Source organism: Daphnia magna, linkage group LG7 (assembly GCF_020631705.1).
Source record: "Daphnia magna isolate NIES linkage group LG7, ASM2063170v1.1, whole genome shotgun sequence".
Classification (NCBI taxonomy): Eukaryota; Metazoa; Arthropoda; class Branchiopoda; order Diplostraca; family Daphniidae; genus Daphnia; species Daphnia magna.
The window spans coordinates 8486364-8508602 of record NC_059188.1 but is presented as its reverse complement, the minus strand read 5'-3'; the positions used below and the strand labels follow the sequence as shown (position 1 = coordinate 8508602).

At 43.7% G+C, this 22239-nt stretch overlaps 1 protein-coding gene and 1 long non-coding RNA gene across 2 annotated transcripts; one reads left to right on the top strand and one right to left on the bottom strand.

The window, feature by feature from the left end:
* Positions 1–296: 296 nt before the first annotated feature.
* Positions 297–5457, bottom strand: LOC116935430. The gene is made up of 3 exons (XR_006649796.1): positions 5331–5457; positions 900–1063; positions 297–445 (listed from the first exon to the last, which is right to left on the bottom strand). It is a non-coding gene; the product is annotated as an uncharacterized LOC116935430 (long non-coding RNA).
* On the top strand, positions 5193–22239 carry LOC116935428. The gene is made up of 3 exons (XM_045177351.1): positions 5193–5474; positions 6074–6301; positions 21765–22239. Exons 1-3 carry the CDS (start codon positions 5339–5341, stop codon positions 22103–22105), a joined length of 705 nt encoding a protein of 234 aa, XP_045033286.1. The 5' UTR covers positions 5193–5338; the 3' UTR covers positions 22106–22239.

The window sequence follows — 22239 nt, the reverse complement described above, 5'->3', positions numbered from 1 at the left end:
AATCCCACTAGGTTGACCGGAGCAACAACCAACAATTGAATAGTCAATTAGAAAGCAACCTTATAAGCCTAGCATCAATAACCAAGAATAAACCATTAAAGCTAATTAGGTATTTTTCAATGTAAAAATGTAATTAAATAATGAAATAATCAAAAAATTTGTTCTTGTCACTCTTCACTCATTGTATTTGCTTTATGTTGTTTATGAATAAAACACTTGCTGCTTACTCTTTAAAACATATTGAGTTTTTATTAAAAATGTACTTGTGTTTACATACATTTTTGGTAATTTAAAACGTTGAAATAACAATAATTAGAAGTTAGAATTCAAATTTGAATTACGCGCGTCATCAAAATGGCCGCCGCAATGGATGCCGGGAAGGGGCCAAGGACGGGACTCTTTCCCTATCTCGCCTTGTTAAAGGGTGTCGTTGTGGGCTATTTTCCTGAAAAAATAGAAAATACACCATTAAATGCAGCTTTAAAAGGCGATTGTAACCATCAAATTTTTTCTTGATAAAACTAATCATTTAAGAAGATATTGCGATTCTAATTTTGGTAGTAGGGAGAATTGGGCGGGCCGCCGGTGCCATCTATCAACCAAAAATCGCGAGTTCTTGCTGATTGACAATTGAACTCGAAATTGTCGGGTGCCATCTATATCAACTAAAATCGCATGATCTTGCTGATTGACAACTGAACTTGAAATTGTAGAAAGAAAACGAGCAATGAGTTAGGATTTTTGGCTCCCAGATTTCACCGGCGGCCCGCCCAATTTCCCTATTTTCTGATAGAAAATATTTAATATCTCTTTAAGGGTTAATTTTCAATATAGGGACATTTGGTAAGTCGATAATTATTTTTAAAAACAGAATTTAATAAAAAATTGAAAAAAATTACATGGGTGGCGTAGGAAATGTCGAAGAGTCCCGTCCTTTAGTTAGAGTAGTCCATGGTTCGAAGACGGCCATTTTATGTTTGAATGCGATGTAACCGTTTGATTGATGAGTGGTTTAAAAGTTATCCAAAAATGGTGAAACGGTGCTTTATTGAAGACTGTTGTACTGGAAAAGACAAAGAAAATGGCCCAGCTATATTCTTTAGAATAGGGACATTCCACGCCAAAAAAACCAATCGATGGCGCGTCAAAATTTAGATTTTGATAAAAATTGGAGTGTGTATTGGAAAATACACCAACAATTTATTGCCCAATTTTTGGATTTTTCATTTAATAAGTTTATGAGTTACTGCGATGTAAAACTCGCATTTTTTCATTTTGCCGTGAAGGCAGAAAAAATGTTTATTTTTCTTTTCTCTTATTCTTGTCTCTATTTTTCACTCGATTGTGATTTAAAAAATGTCAGTTGATTCCTTATTACTTTCTTTATAAAGTTCATAAAATAAATTTCTTTTTAATAAAAAATTTAATGTATAGTTAAAAGAATGAAAAAAAATTTCTCCCAACTTCAAAATTCTGCATCACAGAATGCTTGTCGATTGAGAAACTTTAATTTTAACCAAACGAAAGAAGAACTTTCATTTATCATTATATAAAAAATCCACGTGACTTTTTTTCTTTATAGCTTATAATTAATTCTATCTATAAAGGGCTCTTTTTGCATTTCAAGACTTTTTTTTTAGCCCTGAGCATTCTCCCCCCATGAATGTCGGCCATTTTGGGAGGGGAGCGATTCCCCCCTTCATATCGTAAAAACGACCTTGAGACAAGCCTCGGAAAAGTTCCAATCTTCGCGCCAAAAATGGGGTTACTTATATTTGAAATTCTATAGAAACTATGATGAATTCAATAATGCTGAAAAATTAGCATTCTTTGTAGATTAATTAGGTATATTATTGCTTAATCTTACATTTTTAGCTAGAAGTGCAGTTGTGATGCGCATTTAATTATTTTTATTCCATCGAAATTTACGAGTTTCACATTCCAATTTCTTCGAATTTCACATTTATCACATTCCGTTTGCCATAAGATTAGAGAATCTATTTTCAATTGCTTCATACTCAGACAAATCAATTTTGAAAGTTCTTCCTCTGCGAGTTGTTGCCGCGAATGACGATGAAATTATGATGACGTTTTCTAAGGCAACTGTTGCTGTGTCGTTTTGGTGTGACAATTGGAATCCTGTAAGTTTTGCTTCCTCTCCAGCTGGTTTATAGAAATGGATCTTCATCTCCATATTAATATCATCTTTTGACAAAACCTTTCCCAGATACCATTTACCATCTTCATAAACTGAAGCGACAACTGAACCGATTTTCACATCACAAAAATCAAAATTCGAAGACGAAATATTCATGACAACAAATTCTTTTGAAACAATAGACAAAGAAACATCACGAACTTTTATAGAACAGCAATCAGAGTTAGGGGTGAACGAATGATAAGAAAGCGTACCCGGGATTCTTTTAGTCTTATCAAATCTCGATTCCAAAGATCTTTTATTCTCATCAATGGCACTTGAAGATACGTAAAAAGATTTTATATTCATGATATTTTCATCACACCATTCAAATAAAGCTTGCGGTGTCTGAATAGTTGCCCCCCCTTGAAGACTTGCTCTTCTAGCCATCCTCTTAACAGTACCTCCAATCCCATCACAGGGTCCTTTGCCATGGCTAGTGGCAAAAAAGTGCCATTCCGCTTCAACATTGAAATCTTTTTTGTGGAATAGAAGGTTGCAAAAATTTTTGTAATTCTTATATTGGGCACCTGCCCCGTCAGTAAAATGGGTGATTTTTTTAAGATTGGGCGCAAGAGTAAAAATGTGTTTTATGACATGTTTTAAAAATTCGTGGACGGCAACAGTATTATGGACCATGCAATCAGAGAAAACACACATGCTGTGGTGTGAAATTGTTCCGTTAATATTAATGTACGCAAGAAAAGTATGAATTGTACATTGCTGAGGGGGGGGGGGAAAGAAAGAAGATTGTATAGAATCTTGGCAAATCATGGAGTAGTTTTGAGAGAAATCGCCTTGTAAAAGGCATTCATTAAGTGGCAAAGACTGCTTAAGTTCACGACAAAACTTTGATTGGGCTTTTGAAACGTAGTGATGTACTGTTAAACAATCAATTTTGTTAACGAGTAGAGTCAGAAATTCAGTAGTTGGCAACTCAGTGTCTACAATAATTGTTCTATCTGTTGATTCCCATTGTTTGAATTTGATAACGGATAAGTCCCCAATTTGGCTCTTTAAAAAAAAAATTAGCGGTTCAGTTCCTGGACAAGATTCACACCGCTTCATCATACAAACATAATTTTTTACATCACAAACAATCATGTTCATACAAAGATATTTTTCTGTAGTATCACTTACTGCATCAAGCATTAACTTGATGTTCTGGTGTTTCTCACAAACACAGACGTTATGTATTCCAGCTGCTCCTACTTCGATGACGTGTATTGGTCTAAGTTCGAAGAATTTTGACTTTCCGCAACTTTTCATACATAACTGATTCAAACAGTATTCTTTATATTTGAAAAAAAGTTCATCTATGTTGATCAAAAGCAACCTCTTTTGGACTTTCACTTTTTTTTCTCCTGCTGTTTGTCTTACGGACACGTAATCTTTCATACCAGGCATCATACGAGAATAATCATCAGATAAATAGAAATCTTGAACGATTTCTATTTCATCAAGAGATATTTTACGACCAATCTTTTTGTCTGGAACAGATAGAATTCCTTTTTCTTTTTTTAGTATGCGGGAACGTTTAACTTGTGATATCGAAACTGAAAAAAAATCTGCACATGTTTGTTGACTCCAAGAGGATGGAGCTAAAGTAAGCAAACTTATGATTCCACTTGCATTATCGTCACTTTTTAGTTTTAAACATTTCAACCTAATCTCGTCCATTTGCTTTTTAAAATCATCCACTACAAAAAGAGAATCATCCGCAATTTTTTTTTATGTTGTAACACTACGCTCACTAGGGATGAAATTAGAATGTAGCTTGATGAATGCGCACCTCACTTGATTGGCTTTATTTATGATGTCTGGTTCACGTCGAAATTTAGATTTCTTTTGGTTGACCTGAACAGGCGTAACATCCAGTGTATTTGTTACTAAGATAGATTTCTGAAGTTCTTTTAAAGGAGAATTCATTGGGCTTGAAAAAGCATCGTCACTTCCTATTTCTTGCAAAGCACTATCAATGTCACCCATAGCTGAACTCGATGAACTTTTTTTTTTAGGATTGTCAATAACTTTACTGTTGTACATTTGAGAATAACATGTAACACAAAAACGTTGGCCTGGATAAATGTGAAGATTAGGTTTTTTGGAAGCAATGTTAACGCAATTTGCAAGAGTGACAATATTGTTGCCAGTTGGAACAAAGCTCTTGTGTTTCCCAAATATATTAGAACACTTAACACTTTGGTGGTATAATGAGAACCGAGTTGTGAAGGCCACTTTATGGTGCTTACAAATGGAAGAGACATGCGACATGTTAACTCTTAACTCTACTGTTTTACGATTGCTATCGTCCAAGTCATCTAAAGTATCCAATTCATAGTTTTCTTCCACAAACCGTTTCAAGTAACATGCTGATTTAAGATGAATACCAACCGAACACTGAGTCACAGAACTTGGTCCAGCCATTCTTTTAGCACACTGACGACTGACGAACTGCCGTTACCAAACTCAGGGCTGTTTCAAGGTCGTTTTTACGATATGAAGGGGGGAATCGCTCCCCTCCCAAAATGGCCGACATTCATGGGGGGAGAATGCTCAGGGCTAAAAAAAAAGTCTTGAAATGCAAAAAGAGCCCTTTATAGATAGAATTAATTATCAGCTATAAAGAAAAAAAGTCACGTGGATTTTTTATATAATGGTAAATGAAAGTTCTTCTTTCTTGTGGTTAAAATTAAAGTTTCTCAATCGACAAGCATTCTGTGATACAGAATTTTGAAGTTGGGAGAAATTTTTTTTCATTCTTTTAACTATACATTAAATTTTTTATTAAAAAGAAATTTATTTTATGAACTTTATAAAGAAAGTAATAAGGAATGGACTGACATTTTTAAAATCACAATCGAGTGAAAAATAGAGACAAGAATAAGAGAAAAGTAAAAAAAACATTTTTTCTGCCTTCACGGCAAAATGAAAAAATGCGATTTTTACATCGCAATAACTCTTAAACTTATTAAATGAAAAATCCAAAAATTGGGCAATAAATTGTTGGTGTATTTTCCAATACACACTCCAATTTTTATCAAAATCTAAATTTTGACGCGCCATCGATTGGTTTTTTTGGCGTGGAATGTCCCAATACCCAAACATCGTCTAGAGGAATGGAGAGGGATACCTCCAAAAATGTGGCTTTTGGACTCGTCACGCTCGTGCTGGCGTCATTTTGATGAAGATGTCACCAGTAAATTTATTTTAGGCAAATTTTATCCACAACAACTATGGCGACTGAGAGATGGAGCTACACCAAAGCATCTGTTAGGTAACTATGTACAGTATCCTGCACAATAAGGTGAACACCGATTTGTTTTGAAAAAGCCATCTCTGGGTAGAAAAAATTAATAGTTTACCTTTTTAAGGAGAGGTAGGGTGGTTTTGGCGCAAAATTATTATAAGGGGGGTTGGGTAATGTCAGTCCAGACACCTTTTTTTTTGCCCTAGGTATTAAATGTCTGGAAAAGTGTAGACTCGGTAGACTCCCCTACCCCCCGGCTAAGTAGAAAAATTTTTGCATTACCCGACCCGATAATGACAATAACAAGTAATGGAAAGACTCTACTTTGTAATGCATAAATAGTTCTACTTAGCCGGGGGGTAGGGGAGTCTACCGAGTCTACACTTTTCCAGACATTTAATACCTAGGGCAAAAAAAAAGGTGTCTGGACTGACATTACCCAACCCCCCTTATGATGATTTTGCGCCAAAACCACCCTACCTCTCCTTAAAAAGGTATACTATTAATATTTTCTACCCACAGATGGCTTTTTCAAACCAAATCGGTGTTCACCTTTTTGTGCAGGATACTGTACATCATAATTGCTTCACTCTTCAGTATAACTCACTCGCAACATATTTTTTCAGGCCCTAAAAGACAACAGAACAATAGGCGCCCAGCATTGGAAGATTTGACTCAAAATGGTCCTGAAGTGAAGAAGAAGAAACAGCAGTCGAGATGCAAAACAATTACATCAATTTTAGGGACACCTATTTCCAGCCTTGTTCAAAATCAGTTAACTACTCTTCCCCACACAGATTGTACGAATAGTTCGCAACCTATAACTGAATCGCTTTGCACAAAGGCTCTCTCAGGTATAACTGTATTGTAAGGAACGATCAGCCACGAACCTTTTTTACCAACGCCGATTTCACACCTCCGATGTGCGACCTTGGTTCCCACGGAGAACCCTAACCCGAAAACCCTTACCCGGTACCTTTTTACACTTTAGTGTTAAATTTACACTAAAATATTCTCTACCTTTCCCCGTATGTTAAATTAAACTGACCTTGTTTTCCCGTATAAAATGTTTCCCCAAAACCCTGACGAATTCAGTCTTTATCTAGTGCTCGACTCGACAAGTTCTTTTAATTTTGTAAGTGTAAGTGTTTGTGTGAATAAACTGTTTTATGCCCCGACCCGCCGCGTTCTACTCTACCGCCGCTAGTTGTCACTATGCACACACTGTAAGTCTACCTAAAATTCCCCCCCTCTATCTCGTCTTATTTTGGAAGCCTACTCTCACCCGGAGAGTCAAGCTTCACATTGGTGACAGTGAAATTCGAACCCCGAACCCCCGTTAGAGACTTGAATTTTCCTATACCTTTCCGGTATCTCAGATAGCGCCACCTTTAATTTTTTCCCACATTGCCAAATATCTATTGATTTTTTACCAATAAGCGCCACTGCTAAAGGAAATTAGAACTTATTCGCCTAAAAAAAGTAAATGGATAATTTTACAAAAGTATTTCGAAGCGCTGGGAAAATAGTTACAGGATTCACGACCAAAAATAAAGTAGCCAAAAAAAATCAGGGTCCTACAAGCGAAATAGTAAATTCTCAGATACAGCCACAAATCGCCCCAGATAACGAATCCCCTAGCAATATCAACCTACTAACGGACAACGAAGTAGAAGAGCACAACCTCGTCGCTCAGTGGGATAGAATTAGGGAAGAAGAAACAACGCACCTAGAGAGCGACCAATACGGAACACCCCCTTTAGAAATTCTAAGACAAGCTCAAGCACTTATCGCAGAAGATCGTGGTCAGCAGGGAATAGAAAACGAAGCCACACAACTTTTCTTCAACGAGAACCTTACAACACTAAAAACAGACACAACAGGCACCCCAAGCTTCAACAAACAATACGCCGATTTACAACTTGAAGACGTACCAGAAGAAGAGATCTTACACGAACTACTATTTTTGAGGGAACTTAATTGCCAACCTGAACTGTCTTACGAACAAATCAGAAAATCATACCAAGCAGTGATACAGCAGTACGGCGAGCATTTTTATACACCAAAGGAACTTTTCCGATTTTTGAACCTCAGAACATACCTAACTCCGATACCAGAAGCTCTCTACCCAAACCCTTCACCAGTAACCGCAGGTCAGACGGAATCGACCACACTGGCTTCCCGACAAAACCCTAACCTGGAACTAACCAGTTTTAAGGCAGACATACCGCACTCCGTCCTCACACCACACCCGATCCGTGTAACTAGTAGAGGAAACCCCTTTTCAACAACCCAGGACCAAGAAACCGGGGCAAGAAGCAAAACAACAAGCAGACTAGCAGAAAGAGAGTTACGATCTTCTACAGTAGCAACACATAGGGAAACACCGAGAAACGCAGAAAACCTCCCACCTCCGGTTCCAAAGAGAGTATCATTCACCCCTCAATTATCAACGACAACAAGACAGAACACCACAAACACAATGAACTATAACCCGCGCCCTCAAGCCAGTACTAACTCAAGCAATCCCGAAGACGACTTGGTAGCGGTATTCCGAGCTTTAACCAGAAATAACTGGTCAACTGACGAAGCCGCAAATTTCGTAGCCACCCTAGTAGGAAACAACACAACCCGAGCATCCAACCCTCCCCAGTATACGTCTACACCGAACCCCACCTTGTGGCAAAATCCGATGAGCAGTACCATCGCCCCTACCTTGCAGAACTACCGAACGACGGCATCAACAATAGCCTCTCAACCAAGCTACACGACCTCAAACACGCACCAACCACAGCCTCACTACAGACACCACCAATCAACAATCAGCGAACTAGATATACAAGCAACCCGGCTGCTGACACAAATTAGCGTATTCTCCACACCAGGAAACAACGCCGACTTCAACTCCTGGCTAAGACATTTCGAAAATACCTTGGACATTGGCGATTTCGAAGAACCCAAAAAAATTAAATATCTCCGATCCAAACTAGTGGGTCCAGCAGGAGACTTCTTGGAACAGTACCAACTCGATCACCCAGTCGAAGCAACCTGCTATGAAACCCTCAAGCGAGCGCTCAAAGAAAGATTCATGGGAAAAAACATGGAACACAAATACCGAACCTCGTTCAACAGCTGCAAAAAGGAACCTGGAGAATCAATCAGGAACTTCGCACACCGAATCCAGAAACTTGCAAGAGGAGGCTACCCGAACGTAAGCCACGAAGTAATCGAACAGTTGAGCAGGGATAAATTCATGAACGGACTAGCCCCCCAGCTTCACGATCGACTATTCTGCAAGGATTTCCCCTCATTCGACCAGATGATCTAGACAGCAGAACGACACGATTCAGCTCTGGAAATCATAAATTCAAGAGAAAACCCAGGCACAGGAGACGCAGCAGGGCCCCTAGCAAGGAAAGAAGACGAAGCAAAGGACATCTCCGACCTCATGAGGGAAGTAATTAGATCGGAACTCGCCAAGAACGCCGAAACGAGGAGACCAGAGCGAAGGGAGCCGAGAAATGGGCAATACGACACGTCCGATAAATTCTGTACATACCACAACATGTACGGACACGACACCAATAACTGTGCAGCGAGGCAATACCAGATGAGACTAGTGTGCGAAATATGCGGACGTAGGGGACACAACCGCAATTCCTGTCGCGCTCCCGGAAACCACCCGTCATCAGGGCAGCAACCTCCAAACAATCCACCGCCGAGGGACTATTATAATCAGCCCCCGAGACCGCAGCAGCAACAAACGCCGCAATACCCACCACCTACTGCAAACAACCCTCCAACAAATAACACCGCAACCGGACAGTTAAACGAGTAACCACCGATAGACATGTCGGGCCAAACGGTGGAAACGATCCTAAGCCCCGCCAATACGTAAGAAGTGTGCAAAATAAAGTCAGACCTCCAAGAATAACACTAAAAGCAGGGGAAGTAACATTCGAAGCCCTTTTCGACAGTGGTGCAGGACAAAGCTTACTAAACAACAATTTATACTCGGCACTCGGTGGAAACGTAGTGAATTTTTCTCCAGAAGTAGCGGTAGAGCTATTTGATATAAATAACAGGCGCTTAAAAACCCTGGGTACAGTAACCCTTCAATTTCAGCTAGTGGACGAAGAAAGTCCCGATCTCCTAGTTCAATCGTTCATCGTAGTGGACGATATTACCGAGAACTGCGTACTAGGTTTAGACGCACTCTACGGTCACAAGTTCATCTTCAACGGCAGTGAGAAGACGATTTATCGGTTGAGAAAATCGGATCAACCTACTCATGAGCCCGTTATGATAACTCCGCGCAAAATCACTATTCCTCCATACACAGCCCAAGTGGTGGAGAGCGAACGGGGGCGGAAAGCTACCCCCGAACATCGCCTGTTCATTTATACCAGCTCCAGAACTCCCGAAGGGAGTCCGCCTTGACCCCTTCGTTTCGAAGAAACAAGGGAATGGATTATTTCGCATCGTCATCATCAACGAGACCGACAAACAAATCACGATACCAGCCTTTCAAGTATTAGGTACAGTAGTCTTCACCGAAGAAAAAACACAGCACACAGTTGCCTCCTGCTCCTACCAAAACACGCCGACTGACCCCAACGTCTTCGACGAAGCCCTGGCAGAAATTCCGAGCAAAGAAAAACAAGCCCTACTGGAGCTCCTCGAAAATCACGCCCATCTGTTTGCTTTCAAAACAGAAGATCTCGGAAAGACAGGGCTAGTCAAGCACACGATCGACACGCAAGGCAAAGGACCACTCCGCTCACGGCCCTATCGGAACTCCCCACGACAAAAAGAAGTCGCGGAGGAAATCATCCAAGAACTACTCAGACACAAGATTATCATCTGTTTCTCCTTGGGCATCGCCCATTGTTTTGGTACGGAAAAAATCGGGTGAAGAAAGACTTTGTATCGACTACAGGAAACTAAATTCCATCACGAAAAAAGACTCATTTCCGCTGCCAAGAATCGACGACGTATTGGACCTCCTGCAAGGACAGAAACTATTCTCCACCTTAGATCTCGCTTCAGGGTACTGGCAAATAGAGATGGATGAGCAATCCAAAGAGAAGACTGCTTTTATTGTGGACAATAATTTGTACGAATGGAATAGATTAGCATTTGGGCTAACAAACGCCCCAGGAACATTTCAACGTTTGATGAATTTTGTGTTAACAAGCGTCCTCGGTAAAAGTTGCCTCGTTTACTTAGACGACATTATAGTATTTTCCAAAACCATCGAAGAACACGTTCTGCACCTGCGAGAAATTTTTGGACTATTGGAGAGAGCTAACTTAAAACTCAAGTTATCTAAATGCAAATTCCTGCAAGAGAAGGTAAATTATCTTGGCCACATCATATCAGCCGAAGGAGTAGCCCCCGACCCAACAAAAATTGAAGCAATAGCCAATTACAAACGCCCATGCACCGTGAGAGAACTTCAATCATTCCTAGGGCTAGCCTCATACTACCGTCGGTTCATCGAGAAATTTTCAACCATAGCACACCCCCTGCTAGTACAGTCAAAAGGGCAACCCAAAGATGAGATCAAATGGGGATTGGAGGAGGAAAAAGCCTTTGAAACCCTCAGGAAGAGCCTGATAACAGAACCAGCGCTGTCATACCCGGATTTTGGTAAAGAGTTCATAATCTTCACGGACGCAAGCGATCACGGACTAGGTGCCGTCCTATCTCAAGAAATCGACGGAAAGGACAAGCCAATTGCGTATGCCAGCAGACATCTTAATGACAGTGAAAGAAAATACTCAACGGTAGAAAAAGAAGCAGCAGCCCTGATATTCGGGATAAAACGTTTCAAATATTACCTACAAGACGAACCCTTCGTGATAGTAAGCGATCACCGGCCCCTGCAATGGCTTCAGACCTTCAAGGACGAAACAGGGAGACTAGGCAGATGGTCGATAATGCTCGGTAACCTAAAATACACGGTACGATATCAGCCAGGACGGATAAACGAAAACGCCGACTTCCTATCACGGATTCCAGTGGCAGCCGTGCAAGTGCAGCCCAAAGACGCCGATAGTATAAAACAGGAACAGAGGAACGACCCCTTATGCCAAGACATCCAGGCGTACCTAGAAAATGGGCTTTTATGGGAAGAAGATCGACGACAAATGCCAACCTGGGCAAGAGAAATCGAACTATTTACCGTCGAGGATGGCATATTATGCAGGTGGTACACGCCTCACTCCGAGAAGAGGCGACAATTTGTGCAGAAACAAGTGGTGGTACCAGCATCCTTACGAAAGGCGCTAATGGAAGAATATCACGACTCACCGCTTTCTGGCCACCTCGCTTACCGAAGAACCTGCCAGAGGTTACGTGATAAGTATTATTGGCCAAGCATGCTCGAAGACGTTAAAGAATACTGCCGGAAATGTGAAACGTGCGCTCGACAACGACGATCAGACAACAGAGCGCTTCTACATTCGCTCCAACCCGCCCAAGCCCCATTCGAAACATAAGGACTAGATTTCTTGGGCCCTATTAACCCTACATCCTTCGAAGGAAATAACCACATACTTGTGATAACAGATTACTTTACCAAATGGGTGGAGGTCGTGGCGCTTCCAGACCAAACCGCAGTAACAACATGTAAGGCCCTAGTGGACAAAGTCATAAACTACCATGGCCCTCCTCGGGTAATCATCTCAGACCGTGGCACGAATTTTACATCGGAGCTATTCAACGAACTTTGCAAGGCTCTTCGCATCAAACACTGCACCACCACCGCGTATCATCCACAAACCAATGGATTAACCGAACGTTTCAATAAAACCGTCGTAGAAATGCTAAGAAAGTACATCTCCGAAGGATACGAAGACTGGGAAGACATGTTGGGACACGTAGCATTCGCTTATCGTCATTCAATCAACTCTTCAACGCACGAAACACCGTATTTCCTGAATCATGGACGGGATGCAGTCATGCCTATCGACCGATGGTTACAGCCAACCTCCTCCGATCCTATTACACCACAAGACTACAAGAGCCAAACGATGAAACGCCTCCTTAAGGCTTTTGACCTCGTAAAGGAAAATCTAGAGAAAGCAAGAACCCAGCAAAAGGAACAATACAACAAACGAGCTAAAACGTTCGAATACCAAATAGGGGATAAAGTACTCCTCGACGTACGAACCGTCAAACCCGGGACCAGCCGTAAACTAAATCCCAGATACCAAGGCCCGTATCGAGTGACCAAAATTAACCCGAACCACACAGTGGAGATACAGGCAACACCAGGTACGGCCCCGCAGCTAGTTCACACCAACCGAATCAAACCACTACTAGAAGCTATGATCTGGAGGGCCGACCCCTGTCCCGACTTTGAAGACCTCCGGCTAAATCCCGCAAGACAAGTAATTGAAGAGAAAGAGGAAGAAGAGCTCACACCGGTAGAAGACGACACAGCCGAGTCCTCTTACCCTCTGGAGGCGTTTTCCCTAGACCTCCCGACAGATGAAAATGAAATAAACATCTCAAACCCGTTTTTCGGATTCACGCCGCCAGACCAGGGCGACGAAGAGTTGGCACAGCCAGCCAGACCGGAAAGACGCGTAGGGCTACGGCCATGGTCGTCAATACGCCCGCCAAGAAGATAGTCGAAAAAGTTTTGCCGTATATACATGTGTCGCATGCTGAAGAAGGAACTGTTGACTATGATCATATAACTCATGAGCTTCTCCACCTTACAGTGTTCTTCAGATCCTCACGTTAGCCGCCTGTTGTGGACTGAATTTAGCGTTCAACGCTACGACCTGCGATTGCGACAATGCCATTCATAAAGGATTCATTCAGTTTGCTGACGAAGGATGTAAACACAAAATCACTTCAACGGCCCCTGTTCGAGTATATTATAACGTGTATTCCACACTCCCGGTCGCGCAGAGATTTTTAGCACACACATGTACCATGTGGAAGATGAGCAAAACCGTGTATCGTGACTTTTTACAGTGGGACCACGTGAAGGAACACCGCACGCCGCTAGACGTCACCGCGGCCGAATGCCGAAGATTACGTGACTCACGGCTGTGCGACAGACAGCCTATGAACACTTTAGGTTCCAACAAATGGTCCTTGGAAGGCTCGCCCCATGTGCAAGGTAGTTGGCTGCAAACCAGCACGGACTATCTGATAAACTGCCGATTAGAAGAAGTGGTCCTCGAAACAGAATGCTCGGACTGCGTTATTAGCTCTCCCATAGGAGACATTCCGGCATCCGCCAACGGCTCCTTCGCGCACAATCTCGTGATCATAGTGTGGGACAATTCATTGAAAGAATCCTAAAAATGCCAAGCCAAGCAAGTTGAAGAAGGACTAGCAATGCTGTACGAAACAACAGACCCCAAAATTTTTCGAATCCGTGATTCTAACAAACAACTAGACTTGGTAGTGAAAAATGTCAGCGTCGGACTTTGCAAGCCGGCCACCAATTTTTCAAACTTTCGACCGGTATTAGGAATGGATCGCGTGTAACATGTAACGGACACGACACCAATAACTGTGCAGCGAGGCAATACCAGATGAGACTAGTGTGCGAAATATGCGGACGTAGGGGACACAACCGCAATTCCTGTCGCGCTCCCGGAAACCACCCGTCATCAGGGCAGCAACCTCCAAACAATCCACCGCCGAGGGACTATTATAATCAGCCCCCGAGACCGCAGCAGCAACAAACGCCGCAATACCCACCACCTACTGCAAACAACCCTCCAACAAATAACACCGCAACCGGACAGTTAAACGAGTAACCACCGATAGACATGTCGGGTCAAACGGTGGAAACGATCCTAAGCCCCGCCAATACGTAAGAAGTGTGCAAAATAAAGTCAGACCTCCAAGAATAACACTAAAAGCAGGGGAAGTAACATTCGAAGCCCTTTTCGACAGTGGTGCAGGACAAAGCTTACTAAACAACAATTTATACTCGGCACTCGGTGGAAACGTAGTGAATTTTTCTCCAGAAGTAGCGGTAGAGCTATTTGATATAAATAACAGGCGCTTAAAAACCCTGGGTACAGTAACCCTTCAATTTCAGCTAGTGGACGAAGAAAGTCCCGATCTCCTAGTTCAATCGTTCATCGTAGTGGACGATATTACCGAGAACTGCGTACTAGGTTTAGACGCACTCTACGGTCACAAGTTCATCTTCAACGGCAGTGAGAAGACGATTTATCGGTTGAGAAAATCGGATCAACCTACTCATGAGCCCGTTATGATAACTCCGCGCAAAATCACTATTCCTCCATACACAGCCCAAGTGGTGGAGAGCGAACGGGGGGCGGAAAGCTACCCCCGAACATCGCCTGTTCATTTATACCAGCTCCAGAACTCCCGAAGGGAGTCCGCCTTGACCCCTTCGTTTCGAAGAAACAAGGGAATGGATTATTTCGCATCGTCATCATCAACGAGACCGACAAACAAATCACGATACCAGCCTTTCAAGTATTAGGTACAGTAGTCTTCACCGAAGAAAAAACACAGCACACAGTTGCCTCCTGCTCCTACCAAAACACGCCGACTGACCCCAACGTCTTCGACGAAGCCCTGGCAGAAATTCCGAGCAAAGAAAAACAAGCCCTACTGGAGCTCCTCGAAAATCACGCCCATCTGTTTGCTTTCAAAACAGAAGATCGCGGAAAGACAGGGCTAGTCAAGCACACGATCGACACGCAAGGCAAAGGACCACTCCGCTCACGGCCCTATCGGAACTCCCCACGACAAAAAGAAGTCGCGGAGGAAATCATCCAAGAACTACTCAGACACAAGATTATCATCTGTTTCTCCTTGGGCATCGCCCATTGTTTTGGTACGGAAAAAATCGGGTGAAGAAAGACTTTGTATCGACTACAGGAAACTAAATTCCATCACGAAAAAAGACTCATTTCCGCTGCCAAGAATCGACGACGTATTGGACCTCCTGCAAGGACAGAAACTATTCTCCACCTTAGATCTCGCTTCAGGGTACTGGCAAATAGAGATGGATGAGCAATCCAAAGAGAAGACTGCTTTTATTGTGGACAATAATTTGTACGAATGGAATAGATTAGCATTTGGGCTAACAAACGCCCCAGGAACATTTCAACGTTTGATGAATTTTGTGTTAACAAGCGTCCTCGGTAAAAGTTGCCTCGTTTACTTAGACGACATTATAGTATTTTCCAAAACCATCGAAGAACACGTTCTGCACCTGCGAGAAATTTTTGGACTATTGGAGAGAGCTAACTTAAAACTCAAGTTATCTAAATGCAAATTCCTGCAAGAGAAGGTAAATTATCTTGGCCACATCATATCAGCCGAAGGAGTAGCCCCCGACCCAACAAAAATTGAAGCAATAGCCAATTACAAACGCCCATGCACCGTGAGAGAACTTCAATCATTCCTAGGGCTAGCCTCATACTACCGTCGGTTCATCGAGAAATTTTCAACCATAGCACACCCCCTGCTAGTACAGTCAAAAGGGCAACCCAAAGATGAGATCAAATGGGGATTGGAGGAGGAAAAAGCCTTTGAAACCCTCAGGAAGAGCCTGATAACAGAACCAGCGCTGTCATACCCGGATTTTGGTAAAGAGTTCATAATCTTCACGGACGCAAGCGATCACGGACTAGGTGCCGTCCTATCTCAAGAAATCGACGGAAAGGACAAGCCAATTGCGTATGCCAGCAGACATCTTAATGACAGTGAAAGAAAATACTCAACGGTAGAAAAAGAAGCAGCAGCCCTGATATTCGGGATAAAACGTTTCAAATATTACCTACAAGACGAACCCTTCGTGATAGTAAGCGATCACCGGCCCCTGCAATGGCTTCAGACCTTCAAGGACGAAACAGGGAGACTAGGCAGATGGTCGATAATGCTCGGTAACCTAAAATACACGGTACGATATCAGCCAGGACGGATAAACGAAAACGCCGACTTCCTATCACGGATTCCAGTGGCAGCCGTGCAAGTGCAGCCCAAAGACGCCGATAGTATAAAACAGGAACAGAGGAACGACCCCTTATGCCAAGACATCCAGGCGTACCTAGAAAATGGGCTTTTATGGGAAGAAGATCGACGACAAATGCCAACCTGGGCAAGAGAAATCGAACTATTTACCGTCGAGGATGGCATATTATGCAGGTGGTACACGCCTCACTCCGAGAAGAGGCGACAATTTGTGCAGAAACAAGTGGTGGTACCAGCATCCTTACGAAAGGCGCTAATGGAAGAATATCACGACTCACCGCTTTCTGGCCACCTCGCTTACCGAAGAACCTGCCAGAGGTTACGTGATAAGTATTATTGGCCAAGCATGCTCGAAGACGTTAAAGAATACTGCCGGAAATGTGAAACGTGCGCTCGACAACGACGATCAGACAACAGAGCGCTTCTACATTCGCTCCAACCCGCCCAAGCCCCATTCGAAACATAAGGACTAGATTTCTTGGGCCCTATTAACCCTACATCCTTCGAAGGAAATAACCACATACTTGTGATAACAGATTACTTTACCAAATGGGTGGAGGTCGTGGCGCTTCCAGACCAAACCGCAGTAACAACATGTAAGGCCCTAGTGGACAAAGTCATAAACTACCATGGCCCTCCTCGGGTAATCATCTCAGACCGTGGCACGAATTTTACATCGGAGCTATTCAACGAACTTTGCAAGGCTCTTCGCATCAAACACTGCACCACCACCGCGTATCATCCACAAACCAATGGATTAACCGAACGTTTCAATAAAACCGTCGTAGAAATGCTAAGAAAGTACATCTCCGAAGGATACGAAGACTGGGAAGACATGTTGGGACACGTAGCATTCGCTTATCGTCATTCAATCAACTCTTCAACGCACGAAACACCGTATTTCCTGAATCATGGACGGGATGCAGTCATGCCTATCGACCGATGGTTACAGCCAACCTCCTCCGATCCTATTACACCACAAGACTACAAGAGCCAAACGATGAAACGCCTCCTTAAGGCTTTTGACCTCGTAAAGGAAAATCTAGAGAAAGCAAGAACCCAGCAAAAGGAACAATACAACAAACGAGCTAAAACGTTCGAATACCAAATAGGGGATAAAGTACTCCTCGACGTACGAACCGTCAAACCCGGGACCAGCCGTAAACTAAATCCCAGATACCAAGGCCCGTATCGAGTGACCAAAATTAACCCGAACCACACAGTGGAGATACAGGCAACACCAGGTACGGCCCCGCAGCTAGTTCACACCAACCGAATCAAACCACTACTAGAAGCTATGATCTGGAGGGCCGACCCCTGTCCCGACTTTGAAGACCTCCGGCTAAATCCCGCAAGACAAGTAATTGAAGAAGAAGAGGAAGAAGAGCTCACACCGGTAGAAGACGACACAGCCGAGTCCTCTTACCCTCTGGAGGCGTTTTCCCTAGACCTCCCGACAGATGAAAATGAAATAAACATCTCAAACCCGTTTTTCGGATTCACGCCGCCAGACCAGGGCGACGAAGAGTTGGCACAGCCAGCCAGACCGGAAAGACGCGTAGGGCTACGGCCATGGTCGTCAATACGCCCGCCAAGAAGATAGTCGAAAAAGTTTTGCCGTATATACATGTGTCGCATGCTGAAGAAGGAACTGTTGACTATGATCATATAACTCATGAGCTTCTCCACCTTACAGTGTTTTTCAGATCCTCACGTTAGCCGCCTGTTGTGGACTGAATTTAGCGTTCAACGCTACGACCTGCGATTGCGACAATGCCATTCATAAAGGATTCATTCAGTTTGCTGACGAAGGATGTAAACACAAAATCACTTCAACGGCCCCTGTTCGAGTATATTATAACGTGTATTCCACACTCCCGGTCGCGCAGAGATTTTTAGCACACACATGTACCATGTGGAAGATGAGCAAAACCGTGTATCGTGACTTTTTACAGTGGGACCACGTGAAGGAACACCGCACGCCGCTAGACGTCACCGCGGCCGAATGCCGAAGATTACGTGACTCACGGCTGTGCGACAGACAGCCTATGAACACTTTAGGTTCCAACAAATGGTCCTTGGAAGGCTCGCCCCATGTGCAAGGTAGTTGGCTGCAAACCAGCACGGACTATCTGATAAACTGCCGATTAGAAGAAGTGGTCCTCGAAACAGAATGCTCGGACTGCGTTATTAGCTCTCCCATAGGAGACATTCCGGCATCCGCCAACGGCTCCTTCGCGCACAATCTCGTGATCATAGTGTGGGACAATTCATTGAAAGAATCCTAAAAATGCCAAGCCAAGCAAGTTGAAGAAGGACTAGCAATGCTGTACGAAACAACAGACCCCAAAATTTTTCGAATCCGTGATTCTAACAAACAACTAGACTTGGTAGTGAAAAATGTCAGCGTCGGACTTTGCAAGCCGGCCACCAATTTTTCAAACTTTCGACCGGTATTAGGAATGGATCGCGTAGTCGCTTCTTGGATTTACGCGAACAGTTCCAAAAGTGATGCGAAAATAGGCAATAAAAATATGAACATCTCAACTCTGTTGCGCGCAGAAATAGACGCCGTAGCGCACACGCAGTACATCCGAGATGTCGCAGTAGAAATGTCAAATGGACTAGCGGAAGAAATCCGAGCACTCCAGTGTCAAATTCGGGAGACTGCGCATAAAAATGCTATTGCCACCGCCCAGTACAACGGCTGGCTAGCCGCCAGTTATCTTAATCTTCCCAATTGCACGAAACTACAACCAACCGGTAAAGACGTCTCAGTGCTTCAGTGCACCCCCGGGTAGTCACCTTCTCAACAGCCATTACTGACTGCGGTCCCCAGCCAAAAGTAGGAAACTCCACCATCAGTGTGGGAGGATGGGAGCTAACGGAGTACAGGGAGTGCTACTGGCATTCCGATTTCGTCAACTTTAACGGCCGCGCTCACAGCTACAGGAATGGAACTTGGGAACCCATCGTGCCCTCTGTAGCAATCAAAGGCACCAAGCTAATTAACGCCTTATCGTACGAAGTGGATAATACGCTCGGCACAGTACTACAACTACATCCCGCATTAAAACAGAACCCGCTGAGCCCAGCCGAAGTCATGGCGGACATTCTAGCAACGGTCCACGAACACAGCACTAATGACATAAGACTCACGCGCCGGGTCAGCAACGTCTTACTAAGCGCTTACGACGCACCACACGTCTCCTTTATGGCAAGAGTCGGAAGCTGGCTTAGAACCTTCGGCTCATTATCCGGAATAGGTATCGTCCTAGCCCTAGGATTTCGGTTCTGTGGACTAGGATCCATTCTGTCGAGATTCATCCCATGTCTACCCTGTTTATCGACATGCAACCCCTTCAGTTGGCTGGCAACAAGAGCCACAAGAGAAGCGGATATAGAAACAGGCGGCCGAAGCGCCACGAACAGTACACCATCGGTGCCAATAAATATCATCAACGTCCCTCCGGTAATGCCGCAAAGCAACACTTCCGAGACATCCCAGACAATAAATAGGATATCAGATGGAAGAGCAGGTTCCTCACACCGGCAAGCCGCCCTTCTACTCCAGCGACAATAAAAAAAAAAAAAAAAAAACCCTCGTTTCACCTAGACAACAAAATAAAAAATTCCGTTCTATTGTCAAAAGTAGCGCTAACCGTAACCATCAGCCACCAGGTAGCGGCACTAGACATCACAAATGCACTAACAGAATTTTTCATTCAAAATATAGCACCATTGTTCCTCCTAAAATAGCGTAAAACCATGTAATTCGTTTAATAATTCCGCAATATGTGTTCCCACTCTTTCACGGGTTCAAAATTCCAATCCACCTCCTGCAGATTACCCGCTCCATATCTACGACCTTCTCCCATGGTAGTAACCCTTTTCCCACGGACGACCTTACCTGGACATAACCCCCTTCCACCTTACATTTTTTCCCACGGTTGACCTTCCGCAGTCCGTTTTTTCCCACGATCCGCGATTGGCTCACCTAACCATTGCCCCGCCCGCTTACCTAACCCTGTTCACCCGTTCGCGTTATTTAAGCCACGACGTGTCTTCAAAAAATCAGTCCACACCAAACCCGTAGCAGCTAGAGGAACCATGGCCAACGCCTACGAAACCTGCCCCGTCTGCAACCATAGCCATACGGAAGATTCCTGCCCGTGGTGCCAACCCGCCGTACCCAGTCCTCAACCCGAGAAGAAAATCTCATATCATCGAACTACCCTCGGGTGGCGCACTCATCAAAACTATCGGAACTGCTCGGGCGCCACCTTCATCTGCGTCCGGTATCACGGAGGAGGAGACGACAAAGACGATCATCAACCCTCTGCCGGCAAGCGTAATTTACAATCGGCAGCGCTAAACCACAGCATCGAGCGCCACCACAGCAAGAAAAGAAAGGCGGTAACCATGGAAGAGGATAAAAATTCATGGCTTGTTACGGTCACCCCAGGGCACTTCATCACTGACGACGAAGACTATCGCATACAAGAATACGTGCCCACCCGTTACCATGTCAACACCTGTTACGCGAAAGAGAACGTCTACGAAGACCATCTTCCCAGGTGCTCCACTCCATCGTCCGAAAGGTACGATCACGTCAACCCTATGGAAGAAACCATCTGGGGCCGCCATCATCTCCCATTCGGGCACAAGAAGATGCCCCAGCGCACGACGAGATAGAAGTCATCAATATATCCGATTCACCGAGCGAAACTTCGGGGTACTCGTTCGACAGCGAAACCACTCTTCCCCTAAACCCTGCAACATGATTGCGGGACGCAATCTTTCACGGCCGTAAGGTATGTAAGGAACGATCAGCCGCGAACCTTTTTTACCACCGCCGATTTCACACCTCCGATGTGCGACCTTGGTTCCCACGGAGAACCCTAACCCGAAAACCCTTACCCGGTACCTTTTTACACTTTAGTGTTAAATTTACACTAAAATATTCTCTACCTTTCCCCGTATGTTAAATTAAACTGACCTTGTTTTCCCGTATAAAATGTTTCCCCAAAACCCTGACGAATTCAGTCTTTATCTAGTGCTCGACTCGACAAGTTCTTTAAATTTTGTAAGTGTAAGTGTTTGTGTGAATAAACTGTTTTGTGCCCCGACCCGCCGCGTTCTACTCTACCGCCGCTAGTTGTCACTATGCACACACTGTAAGTCTACCTAAAATTCCCCCCCTCTATCTCGTCTTATTTTGGAAGCCTACTCTCACCCGGAGAGTCAAGCTTCACAGTATTAACAAGTTTTATTGATGGAGCCATTTCCTTTAAGTCGAGTTTTTTTTATTTTTTATTTTATAATTAGATTCTGGTTGCAGCCAAGTGACGACCTTTGACGTCTCGCTGATGGATTCTGCTCCTGTGTCTATCACTACTGCTCTCCCTGGTATTTTAACACACTTTACAGTGATTCGATCTGTTGTTAAAATTCATTTCTTTAAATTATATCCTGGGTCCAGCCAAGTGACGACCTTTGACGACTCCCTTTTGGATTCTGCTCTTGTGCCTTTCACTACTGCTTTCCCTGGTATTTTAACACACTATACAGTAATTCGATCTGGATTCCTTCCAAGATTGCATCGCCAAAGTGTCGCTTATCAATGTGTTACCCCCTATTTTGTGATAATCACCGTGATAATAATATAGGAATGCTGATATTAGAATATGTAAAAGTCAGGTACTTTTTCGAATCAAAGCGACTGAACAAACTCTCGTTATCCAAAGAAAAGGCTAGTGTTCAAGCTAGTTTCAAACTCGGAACTACAGCGCATACTAAGGAT